Source organism: Accipiter gentilis, chromosome 17, assembly GCF_929443795.1.
Source record: "Accipiter gentilis chromosome 17, bAccGen1.1, whole genome shotgun sequence".
In the NCBI taxonomy this organism is placed as follows: Eukaryota; Metazoa; Chordata; class Aves; order Accipitriformes; family Accipitridae; genus Astur; species Astur gentilis.
Window position 1 is genome coordinate 28,697,304 of NC_064896.1, and position 12,350 is coordinate 28,709,653.

The following is a 12,350-nucleotide window of genomic DNA, read 5'->3' on the forward strand; positions in this document are numbered from 1 at the left end:
TTTGACCGAGCGGGGCGGGGCGGGGGGGCACCGCTGCACCGCCTCAAGACCTCGGGTTGGTGCTGGGGGAGGGGGGAACAAGGTGTCGTGACCCCCCCCCCCCCCCCCCCCCCCGAGAACCGGCCATTACGGCAGGGCTGCCCGTTAGCCCCGCCCCCTCCCGGGAAGGCCCAGCCCGGGGGGGTGTTACCGGCGGGGGGGGGGTGGTGGAATGGGACTGGACTGTCCCCGGGCTTCCCCCCCGGCTCAGAGAAGGAGAGGCCACGCTCCCGGCAGTATACAATTCATCTTTATTTACAATACCCTATAAAAATGTAAATTTAGAAATTTTATTCTCATTAACCGGAACCAAAAGGGAAGGGGTGGGGGGGAAAAAAGCACAAAGAAAAAAAAAAAAAAAAAGAAAAAATAATAATAATAAATGAACTTTCCACTTGATCAGTCAGAGGGAGAAGGCGGGGGGATCGGGAAGCAGCCGAGGCGTGGGGGGCTGGTTAATGCTGGGGGGGGAGGTGGTGTTACTGGTTGTAAAATACCTACATGTGCAAATCTCTTTGTTTTCTTTTTAAAAGCAAAAAAAAAAAAAAAAAAAAAAAAAAAGGGTAAAATTAAACCGCTCCCCCCAACATTCCCGAGGAGCAGAAGAGCAGAATCCTGGGGCTGGGGGCAGGTGGGGGGTGGGGTGGGTGGAACACCCCCCCCCCACTCCAGCCCCCCAGGGATGAGGGAAGGAGCCGACTCTCGGGAAGACAAGGCAAGTGTGTGTGCAAAAAAGAGGCGCGTGCGCTCACACGCGTGTGCGCCGGCAGGGAAGGGCAGGGATCAGACCTCGGGGCTGGATGGGGGGGAGGGCTGGGGGAAAGAGGAGGGCGCAAAGTCGTCACCCCACAGATGGGTGGGGGGGAGCTTCTCCCCGGCCTACAGCCCCCCCCCTTCCCGTAGTGTGTGTGGGGAGAAGCAGCAGCTGTTTTGGGGGGGTCGGGAGGGGGTTTGGGCGCAGCAGGGAGACACAGCACTTTGTGGGGGAGGGTGGGGAGCAGCCAACACCCCCCCACCCCTTTCTCTGCCCCCCCCCCACCCCCCCCAGCCAGGGTTGTGGGGTGGAGGACACCGTCCTGCCAGGCCCAGGGTTAAGGGGGGCGGGGGGTGTGGGGAAGCCGCCTGCCCTCCATCCATCCTCTGGAACACCGCAGGGGGGTATGCCGACGGCAGTGGCGAGGAGCCGCGGAGATTTCCTACCGGATCCCGTGCACTAAGCTGGTACCGGGAAACAATGGCAGAGGGATCAGAGGAGTCAGCGACTCCCCTCACCCCAGGCTGCTCCCTCAGGACCCTTCTTAGAGGAGGCTTCACCCTCTGCCGCACACCGATCCCGCACCCCTTCACCTCTGGTTTCACCCCTTTTCTGGTATGTGTCCCCCCCGCCTCCTCACGTGGGAGAAGAGGGCTTGACACTTACTGCAATTTTGTCTCCAGCAGGTTCAGCTTCTGCTGGTCGACGTAGCGAGAGAAGAGGGAGATCAGGTTCGAGGGGGTGGACACCGGCTTGGCCAAGGCCGCCTGAGGGATCCGCAGGAGCTCCCGGGTTGCCATGAGCATCAGCTCCGTCCTGCCGGAGAGCCGCACAGGAGAAAGGAGGAGTGAGAGCCGTTGGGTGGTCCGGGAGCTGGGCATTCTCCAACTCCCCTCAGGGGACCGGGGTGCCCCTGGCTACGCACACCTCACAGAGTTTTGGTACTGGAACCAAACGGGAGGCTGTGCCATGTCCTCAAACACTGGTCTCCCTGCAGAAAAGGGTCCTGCCTGTGCTCGACAGCCTCACCAAACCCCCTGCACCAAGATACCCTGGCTGCTCCGTGGGGCCTGGCCTCCCACCGAGGATGGCCTTCTCCCCCAGGGACTCGTAACGCGGCGATGTGCCACCCAAGAGCTTGCGGGAAGAGCGGTTAACGCTGTATTGCACGCCTCAGGCTAAGCAAGACTTGGCAATCTCAGATCTGCTCAGGCTAAAAGCATTCCAGTGGCTCGGCTGAGGTGACAGTTTCCCTGCACCTCTGAGGGACCGACGCCGGCACATCCCAAGCCGTATCTATCACTTTCTGCCTTGGGCCTGCCTTTCCTTCAGCACTGTGGCTGTTTCTGGCGCTGCTGCCGAGAGACTGCAATTAAACCTCCTTCTTCATCAACTCCACCTCCGAGTCCTTCGGACCTTGCATGGTGCAGTGTCCAACCCCAAAGGCATCGCCGTTTTCTGCCCCCAGCCCGAGGCACAGCCAAAGATGGGCACTCACCACTGGTTGTCCTGCATTAACTCCGTGTTCGTGTCCGAGCTCTGCAGTTCCTCCCCACGGCTCAAGACCAAGAACAGCAGGGACAGGCCAAACTGCGAGGAGAAAGGGAGATGTCCTGCTGGTGCTGTCACAAGCCATCGCCGGACTCCCGACCTCGCGAGGAAATACTTGTGGCAGCGGACAGGCAGGGCAGGGCAAGCTTTTCTCCCCCCACTCCTCCCCTCTGAGCATATTTTGAGTAGGTCTGAGAAATCACCTCCACCTCCCAATCCTCCTGGAGATGGTGGCACAAGCAGGAGGATCCCCAGCTGCCTTTGCAGGCCCCCAAGGAGGAGGAGGAGGAGAAAGAGGAGGCTGTTTATGGGCCTGAGTCACAGCAGGCATTGTGGATGGCTGCGTGAGCGACAGACTGCTCCTTGCCCAGCTTAGAGGGACATCTTCACGAACCCACAGATTTCAGGGCAAGAGCCTGCAGCCCAGTGGGACAGACAAGGGAGCCGACTGTCAGACTGCAGTGGAGTCCAAGGCCAGCTCAAATGGCTGATTAATCTGCCAGACACCCTCGTTAATCAGCAAGGGAAGGGAAGAACGCCAGGGGCTGGCAGCCTGTGGGTCCTGTGCCGTTCCTGCACCACGGCTGCATCCAGCTCTGCCATCCAGTGCTGGGAAGCTGCTGGGGAACTCAAGTTTCCCAACTACAGAGAGATATCGGGACCTTCCAGGATGGGAGGGATGAGATGGGCCCACCTGCCCCAGGGAGCAGAGCGAGGGAGAGAGGAACACCTTGTTTTGGAGCACAGCAGTGAGGTGCAGGTTGGTGGGCGCTGGCGCGGTCGCGCTCTGAGGTAGGTTCGTTAGCTGCTGCACAAGGCTGGTGACCGTCCCCAAGGGAAGGTGGTAGAGAACGTGCGAGAAGGGCCTCAACAGGCAGGGCAGCACCTGCGGAGAGAGGAGCAGAACTGTGACAGCAGGGAGACGTGCTTTCCCATGGCCAGCTGGCCGCCCTGGGGCCTCACGGACCCCAACAAGATGCTGCCTCGCAGCTACACAGACACCAGCAGCACCTCCACGTTCAGCCCCCCTCACATGCTCAGCATGGGACTTGCTAACAGCATTCCCACACATCAGCACAGGCCCGCTTTAAATTCAAGCAAGTCTTTTTCCTTCTTAAATTGTCCTCTTTCTCAAAACAAGCTCAGATTTATTCCACAGATGCCTGTATTTCTGTTCCCTATATAAAAAAGATTGCAAAGGACAGATGAGAGCACGTCTCTCGGAAGATGCTGGCCTCTGCTCTCCATCTCTGGAAGATGGAGTCTCCTGTTGTCACCCGATGAGTCAGAGATGCAGCCCTTTAGACAAGCGTTCAGCCAAAAGCTAGGTTTGCTAAACAAAGGCACCATTTATCAGAAATCCTCCTCGCTTCCTTCTCGGTAGCGCTGGGACATGCTGTGCCAGCCGGCAGGCACGGGAGACGGGCCCTGCCAGGAGCTCACGGCTCCTGCAACCTCCCCAGGCCTCTGGCAGTCTCCCAGGAGAGGCAGAAATGACCATCCTTAAGACACATGATGCTGTTTGCCATCTTCCCCAGTGAAGGGGAGGAGATCCGGCTCCAGACCCCATGCCGAACCCCCCGGCTCACAGTGAGCGAGGGGAATCCTCCCAGCCCCTGGAACCTCACCTCATCCTGAGCATCCTTCTTGATGAGGAAGGGCAGGTTCCTAGCCGTCGCCATGAGTACGTCGGCTGCTTGCTCGGGTGACAAGAAGGGCAGGATCCGGGCTACAAGGCGCTTCCCTTTCCGGATGCACATGATCTGCATGAAGTGGTCATCGCTCGGCCTGCCGTGGAGAGGAGAAAGTTGCCAAACCTCAGCTGGGAGCGTCCCAGGGAACGCCAAGCGTTCCCATCGGTACCCCACAGCTGGCCCTTCGCTGGCACCAGGCAGAACACACACCCACCTCAAAAAACATCCCTGGGGAGGGAAAAATAACGCAGGAGCGACACCCCTAACCCTAAGCTCTGCCTGTCTGATGGGCTGGGCAGGAGGACAAGGCTTGGTTCCCTGCGGGGCAGCAGAGAAGGAGCCACCGAGACCCTGTGTCCTTCCTTGCCCATCTGTTGCTGAGGCTGCAGGTCAGGCAAGAGGTGACAGACTTAAAAACAGGCACCCAGAGATGTGCCAGGGCACAGAGCTCAGGGCAGACAGACACCCAACAAGCATGCAGACAGGCACTATTTGCAGCACCCAAGCTGCAAGGATGGAAGTTGTTATAGGATCATAACCACAGCGAACAATTGCATGGGGAAAACGGCAAAAAGGAAAAAAAAAAAAAAAAAAAAAAGGTTATTTCAGCCCCTAGTTCCCAACACACCCCTGGAAGAGTCAGCATGACTATTCTCCAGGAAACAGGTCTCTGGAAAGCCAGTTTCAGCAGCTGTAAGTACCCACAGACTCTCTGAACTCCCGACAGTGACCGAGTCGCAGACACCACCTCTGCTTACCTCTCCTGTCCGGGCGCCTTCCCCCTCAGATTGTCATACATATCACAGATCTTCTGCTTTCTCTCGCCCATCAGGGCCGGCCGCTCGCCTTCCAGGCTCAGGAGGTAGCGTCTCTCATAGTCCTCCACGTCCAGGAGGAGGCTGTATGTCTGCAGGAGTGATGGCGATCACAGCAGGGCACAGGGATCTGCGACGGGATCCGCTAGCCCTGCTCCACAGAGATCCAGGACGTGCCCAGCCCCAGCCAGGGCCCTCCCATCTCCTTTGCTGCTACAGGAACAGCATATTCTTGCCCAGATCATGTCAACAAAGCCTCCTTCAGACCCAGCGTGACAGCAGTTTGAGCAGGGACTCTGTGACCTGCCAGCATCCATCCTCTTGCACGGTGGCTGCAGAGAGCTGAGGCATTACTGCCTTGCAGCTGCGAGTCAGTAAAAGACCCTACAAAGCCCATTCAGGCTGTTTTGGGGCAGGGCAAAGGCACGGCTGGAACCTGGCTCCAGCCTTTCCGCTGCAGGGCCCCCCCTTTTCCTGCAAGCTGGATGTCCAGAAGAGTTCATCGGTACCGCGCCATGGTCCCCCTGGCCCCTCCTTTGCCCCAGCCTACCTCGTGCCCCACCACATATCTCCGAGTCCCCCTCAAACTCACCTTCTCAATTGTGACAAGGGTCTGGCGCCTCTTGTCTCGAACCTGCTTCTCCTTCGTCTCCTGCCGAGGAAGGACAGCAAGTCAGGGCCGCGGGCAGCTCCCGCGCTGGCCTGAGTGCCAGCTGCAGAGCTGTGTCAGAGGGGAAGCAGGCCCAGAACTCACATCATCTTCACTGCGGGAGGTTACCACCGCGTCAATCATCTTCCGGGGGTTGTTCACGCTGGAGACGGTGAGCTTCCCTAGCGAGCCCTCAAACTGCACTGCAGGAAGAGGGGAGAAGGGAAGCAAAGGGAGTCAGTCCGGGCCTGACCCCACCTTACCTGCCTTTAACTCTGGCCCAAAAGTAGCCCTGTGGCTACCTCCAAACTCCTGTCCTGGCCCAGAATGAACCACCACCACCTTTCACCTGCAGTGGTCTGGGCCGTGTGGAGGAACGCTTACCTGGCTTGTAGGTGTGCTCCAGCTTAGCCACCTGAGGTGTGATGAGTTTAGTGCGTTCCTTCTTGGGACCATCACCGTGGACTTCCTCTGCTGCTGCTAACTTCTCCAGCTTCTGGAAGTAATTCTGAGGCAGGGAAAGGAGAGGTTGAGACCTCCAAAAAACAGTTGGCAAGAACTGATGCAACACGTGCCTCTCCCCGGCCTGTGCTCTGTCCCTCGCCCATCACTTACTGGTCTTCCCAACATCAGCAGCAACATTTTACACCGTTCTTCCCCCACTACACGAGCGGATGACTGCATCCTCCTGTCTGTCATCCCTCGAGATTACAGAGATCAAGGTTCCTCCTCAGCCCTCTCTTTCTCAATACAAACAATCACGAATCTGCTCTCCCTGGAGGTTCCCAGCTCCCAGTCCTTCCCAGCATACTCCAGTTAGCCTGCCTTGCCTTGCTCTGTTAGCACCGTGCCCAGGCTGGGCAGCGCGTGGCTGGGGCCTCCCACACCAGCGCTCACGCGCTCTCGCCATCCACCCTGGCCAACGTTCACCTCTTTCGCAACGGCACAGCTTTGTTGACTCGTGTCCCGGTTGTGGTCGCACCAGTTCCTCTCCTTTACAAGGGATCAGCTCACTCACAGCTCCCAGAAAACCTCTGTCAGCGCAATGCCTTCCGATGGCCCCAGAGCAGACAGACCAGCACCCACCAGAGCCTGGACAACCTGCAGCAAGCACTCATCCCCGCTCCCACCGTGCCCCTGGCCCATGGCGGAGGACAACTTGACTGCTCTGACCCATTTCACCACACTGCTGACTGCCCTCTCTGCTCTGCCCTGTGCTTGCGGCTGAACCGACTGCTCTGGGACCTTTCTGGGTGTGCGGCTGGCTCCTCTGCACCCCCTTCATGAAGATAGGGGCCAAACCTTCCGCACAGCTGACGACTGCCTCAGATACACTCCCAGCCACCCCACAAGCCCCGTTCAGTCTCCCAAGTCACGTGTCCTACATAGCTTGAAGCCCTCCACAAATTTCCCCTGCCTGAAGTTGCCCTGTGTAACCTCAAACCCAGCTGAGCTTTGAGCATCTACCACTGTCGGCAAGAGCCCAGCCATCACCTTGCTTCGTTTGCTCCAACTCTGGCTCCTCCCAGCCCTGTCTGGTGCTCCTTATTCTTGAACTGGAAAACAGCAGGAGCAGACTCTCCCCATCCACCTTCTCTGCCTCATTCTTTGGACCCCATGGGCTTCACCACCACCACCCCTGCCAGACTAGGGTCCTTCTTATGCAGCCATTCCCTGCCCAGGGTGCTCTCCTGCGTTTTCCATTTAGCAGCTTCCCTGTCTCCCATTCCAGGTGTTTTATTCTGCCACAGTCACATGCAGCTTCTGATGCAGAGGAGCTGCTCTCTTGTTATCTTGGGCCTCCTGCTGCACCCTCCAAATCCATGCTGCCAGTATCTCCCAACATCTCGTCACCCCTGGAGATCTCACCCAAGAACAGGAAGGCAGTTCTTCCCTTGCTGCTGCCCCTGCCTTCCCTTTCCTTGCTGGGGATGCTCACCCCACCCCGTCCCTCTGCCTTCCTCCTCTGGCACCTTCCCCGCGACTAGATCTAGAAATGCTTCCTCTGATGCATCACTCTCGGCACTGGCATCCCCTTCCCACCCAAAGCCCCTCGGCACAGAGGCTGCGCTGGGAAGACACCAGTCCCGTTAAAGAGCTGCCCGGCTGGCAGCCACAGGCACGGGACATGCAACAGAGCAGGCTGGGCACTTTCCCCGTCCCCGGTACCTGGTAGTAATAGTCATCCAGGTAGGGATCAGTGCTCTGCAGCTGCATCATCTGGATCTTGGACACCCAGTCCTTCTCCCGCTGCAGCATGAGGTTGGCGTAGGGGTCTTTGCGCATCTGCTCCTGGTGGCTGCTCCGGTGGCCCCCTCGGTCCCCCACCGAGCCATTGAGGCTCCGGTGCTGGCTGGCAGGAGGCAAGAAGGGCACCCGTGAGCACACAGGAGCTACAGGAAGGGACAGAGAGCGGTGCACAGGCTAGCCCCGGCAGCACAACCACCCTGCGGCGGAGGGGCGATGCAACCCCCCTCCACGGCGCCAGGCCCCCTCCTCTCCCGGCACCGGCACAGGGCCAGCACTTACTTTCGGTTCTGCTGCTGTCGCTGGTGCAGGAGCCGGCGATGCTGGGGGTGCAGATGGGTCGTGTCCGGTCGGAACATCGGGGGCTGCGGCCTGGGGAGAGCAGGACGTCTCAGAGGTGGCTGCAGAGGGCCGGCAGGCGGCCGGGAGAAGGATGGCACCTACCTCAGGTTCTGCAGGTGGGATCCAGGGCCCGGTGGGTGCTGCGGCTGCGAGGGAGGTGGAGCGGGGGGAGCCCCGAAGAAGGCACGAAACCCGCTGGCCGGAGACATCATCTGCCCAACTCTGCCCTGGAGCAGCTTAGGATTGACGGAGGGAAGAGGGCTCCCGACCAGGCCAGAGACCCGGGCAAACTGGCTGGGGGACATTCGGCCGGCCTGGCAGAGCAGAGAAGGCACCCAGAGTCAGCCAGAGGGGAGATTAGGAGGCAAAGGGAAAGGCCCAGCCAGGGCGGCTGCGTCTGGGACGGCCAGAAAGAGCCATGTAGAGCCAGCTCCCACAGCCACGTAGAAAAATGCAGGACCCTGCCCATGATGGGGGCCGGGAAAGCGCAGGAAGGGAGCAAAGAGGGCTTTACCTGGGCTCCTCCCAGCAGCTGCGCTCTCTGCAGGTGGGTGAGGACGGGAGAGACGCTGTGGGGGAACGGGTGGCCCAAGAGGGAGGAATTCTGGGGAAAGAGAAGGGAAGAGGCACCCCGGTCACAGCCATGGCACAGCCGATGGTGGGCAGAGCGGGAGTGGGCAATGGCGCAAGACGAAGCCCCAGGAAGGGTGCTGTGGGCAGGCTGGCAGCCAGGCCAGGCTCCCAGGAGCAGGGCTGACCCGGGAGGATGAGGCAGATGGGCTGAACTACGGAACTAGAGACGAGCAGCCGGCTGGCTGTGTGTGAGAGCAACAGGTCCAGCACCATCAGGACCCGGAGTTGCAGGTGGGAGGAAGAGAACTGGGTGTCGGGGGAGGTTCTGTGAAGGTTGGAAGAGCTCCCAGTGATGGGGTGCTCGAAGGCAGTGCCAGTAAGGAGGGGGTGCAGAGGGGGCTGGGTACCGGTACGTTGCAGAGCTGGTTGGGGGACATCCTCTCGCCGTAGGGAGCCGGGTAGCGCTGCTGCATGGTAGCTCGGATGTGGACAGGCTTCGGACAAAGGATCTAGGAGGAGGGAAGCAGCACAGTCACCCGGTCAGCTCCCCGGGGACCAGCCTGCACCCTCTGAGCCGTGGGCAGCAAGCAGGGCAGGGGCGAGGTACCTGCTGGTTGAAATTGGGCACGGCAGCCTGCTTGGGAGGGGTGCCGATGGGGACAGCCCGGACAGGGGGGCTCCCAATGACAGGGGATGATGAACGCCGGGGCAGCGCCCGCTCAGAGGGGTCCCGCTCTTCTTCTCGAGCTTGCGGGGGTCTCTGAGGCAGAGCATAGTCCAGCACGGACACCGACGGCATCTCCTGCAAGCAGAAGGGGAGAGCAAGCTCCCCCCAGGATAACAGTCACTGACTGGGACGGGGAGGACTGGCACTGTGTGTCCCAGGGATGTTCCCAGGATGCGATGGCCACATCCTTGCTCCTACCGGGTCTCCTCTGCATCCCACTGCATTTCCCTGGGAGCCCCACGCAACAGTGGGAGTTCCTGGGGACCCCCAGGGCCTGCCCCACCGAGCCCACGTCACTGCCAAGACACCCTTTTGTGGTGACAGCGCCACCTGAGCGTGGGGTGGGAACGCTCTGCATTGCTGCCACACAGGCTACGTGCACACGCTCGGTTCCCAACTCTCGTCAGCCCTGAAGAGCTGGGAGAGGGCTGGCCGCACAGCACGCTCCGCTTACGCTTAAAAGCCTGACTCTTAATTAAACCGCAACAAAAAAAAAATCCTCCGCCTTGAGGCACCGACATTCCCAAACCCTGACGGGAGCGCTGACACCTCTCAGACATCACCAGAGACCACATATCAGTGATAACCCCCCCCAGTCTGGCTCTCCAGCCTCCGTGAGGGGAACAAGGGGTGATAATCTAAAAGGGTCTACAAATGAGTCAAACTGTGGCCACCTAGACCCAGCCAGAGGCAAGCAGAACACCCTGCTGTCCCAGGCTGATCTGGAGTACAGTACATCTCACCCCCCAGTGCCCAGTTCCCTGCCACGGGGGTTTGGGGCGTCACCTGCACCCCAGTACCATACCTGAGTTAGAAGCGGTCCCCGGATGCGCCGCAGGACGGCCGAGCTGTCCCAGATGCTGGAGTTTAACCCTCCAGGCTGCTGGAAAACAGACAGGGAGTCAGCGCGGCAATACCGGGCCCGTCAGCCTTTCACCCACCCAAACCCCACTCCCACCTGTGCGGGGACCCTGGTCTGCACAGCCTGCATAATGGCGGGATCCTCCAGCTCACTATCGATGACCAGCCTGGTCAGCCGCTCCGCCAGCGTGTCCTCAGACTCGCCCAGCAGATCCGTCTCCTCTCCGCCGGGTCCATCCTGTTCCCTGGCAGCCACCGGTTTGTCCTCCAGTTCCGCCAGTCGCTCGTGTGCCTCCTGCCAGTCGTCGTCTACGAGGGGGACCCGCGGTGAGGGACATGTTCGGGGGGGGGGAGGGCACAGTCCTGAGGGTTATGGGGGTTGGGGGGCAGATCTCGGAGGGGGGTACGTGAGCGCTTACCGACAGCCCCGGCTCCAAAGGTGTCATCGTTGAACTGGTCGATATCTTCATCTTCCTCCCCCAGGCCCTGGAACGCATCTTCATCCTCATCCAGCGGACAGTCCTCCAAGGACTGGGGAGAGCAAGGCGGCGGCGGGGAAGGGGGGGGGGGGGGGGCGGTCAGCACCGGTCTCCCGGACCCCCCCTGTCACTCCTCCTCCGTTCCGCAGCCCGTTATACCTCCCCGGTAATTCCGCCCCCCCCCCCCCCCCCCCCCGCAACTCCGTGAGCCACACCGACCTCCCCACCCCCAGCACCGGGGATACGGCACACTCCCTCCTTCTCCACAGACCACCCACCCCCCCCCGCCGCCACAGCTCCGGTTCTCCCACAGGCCCTGCAGCCTCCCGCTCTACCGGAACACTCCCGGGGGGAGGAGCCCGGCGTGGACGGGGTGGGGAGGGGGGTGCGCCGGACCCGGCGCACCCCCCTCCCCACCCCGTCCACGCCGGGCCCCCCCCCCTTCACTCACCTGATACCGGAACATGGCGGCGGCGGCGGCGCCCACCGCCCGCGCGCGGCCCGCTCCGGCCCCCGGGCCCCGCCGCGCATGCGCCGCCGCGGGCGCACGCGCATGACGTCACCCGCGCCCCCTCCCTTCCCTCCGCCAGCCGGGGTAAAAGAGCGCATGCGCGGCGGTAAAGGAGTCCGGGTAGGGTGGGGCCTGTGGGGGGGAGGGCGTGGTCTGAGATTGTCCCCGCCTCCTTTTTAACCTTAAAGGCGCCGCAGCGTCCTCGGGGTGTTCTTAAAGGGGCAGCGGCCCCTTTTCTCCCACGGAGGGGTGTGCGGCGTTACACAGCTCGGCACAGACTGACGAGCGCCGTTGCGCCCACCCACATGTCCCCCGCCTGTCCCCCACAGGCGGCTGCGTCCCCCCAGCTATGTTCCCCCAACCATAGCTGTGTCCCCCCCAGCTGTGACCCCTATCCCCAGCTGTGACCTATAGCCATGTCCCCCCCAGCCTTGTCCCCTACACCCAGCCACGTCCCCTATCCCCCAGTGATGCCCCCCAATTGTGTCCCCTATCTGCAACCGTGTCCCCCAGCTGTGACCCATATCCATGGCCGTGTCCCCAACCGTGTCCCCTATCCCCAGCCATGACCTCGGCTGGGACCCCTAGCCCCAACCGTGCCCCCCCACCCATGTCCCCTGTCCCCAGCTGTGACCCATATCCATGGCCGTGTCCCCTATCCCCAGCTGTGTCCCCCCAGCTGTGACCCATATCCATGGCCGTGTCCCCTATCCCCAGCTGTGTCCCCCCAGCTGTGACCCATATCCATGGCCGTGTCCCCAACCGTGTCCCCTATCCCCAGCCATGACCTCGGCTGGGACCCCTAGCCCCAACCGTGCCCCCCCCCCAGCCATGTCCCCTGTCCCCAGCCGTGTCCCTATCCATACCCATGTCCCCCCAGCCGCGCACCCCAGCCGTGTCCCCCGTCCCCAGCTGTCCCCCCAGCTGCGACCCCATCCACAGCCATGTCCCCCATCCTCCGCTCTGTCCCCCAGCCATGTCCCCTCACCCGTGACCCCCATCCAGAGCCATGCCCCTCATCCCCAGCCGTGTCCCCTCTCCCCAGCCATGTCCCCCCAGCTGTGACCCCCTATCCCCAGCCGTTGTCCCCTCTTCCCCAGCCGTTCAC

At 61.3% G+C, this 12,350-nt stretch overlaps 1 protein-coding gene across 2 annotated transcripts; it reads right to left on the reverse strand.

Annotated features, from left to right (window-relative positions):
• Window positions 1-273: 273 nt before the first annotated feature.
• Window positions 274-11,263, reverse strand: PATL1 (PAT1 homolog 1, processing body mRNA decay factor). Of its 2 annotated transcripts, none has more exons than XM_049821239.1 (19): window positions 11,183-11,263; window positions 10,672-10,783; window positions 10,350-10,561; window positions 10,197-10,271; window positions 9,272-9,466; window positions 9,072-9,173; window positions 8,606-8,695; window positions 8,194-8,405; window positions 8,032-8,121; window positions 7,672-7,855; window positions 5,887-6,010; window positions 5,608-5,705; window positions 5,446-5,505; window positions 4,797-4,945; window positions 3,973-4,132; window positions 3,075-3,230; window positions 2,292-2,383; window positions 1,460-1,609; window positions 274-1,257 (listed from the first exon to the last, which is right to left on the reverse strand). In XM_049821239.1, the coding sequence occupies exons 1-19, from the start codon at window positions 11,195-11,197 to the stop codon at window positions 1,236-1,238; spliced, it is 2,298 nt and encodes a 765-aa protein (XP_049677196.1). In that variant the 5' UTR covers window positions 11,198-11,263; the 3' UTR covers window positions 274-1,235. The 2 variants fall into 2 exon arrangements, with proteins under 2 accessions (XP_049677196.1, XP_049677194.1); XM_049821237.1 differs by having other exon boundaries at window positions 10,197-10,274.
• Window positions 11,264-12,350: the final 1,087 nt, after the last annotated feature.

Coding starts and splice junctions, on each gene's coding strand:
- PATL1 (XM_049821237.1), bottom strand. Junction 9,467..10,196: donor GGGGACCGCTTCTAACTCAG/GTATGGTACTGG, acceptor TTCTGCTTGCAG/GAGATGCCGTCGGTGTCCGT. Junction 1,258..1,459: donor CTGCTGGAGACAAAATTGCA/GTAAGTGTCAAG, acceptor TCCCGGTACCAG/CTTAGTGCACGGGATCCGGT.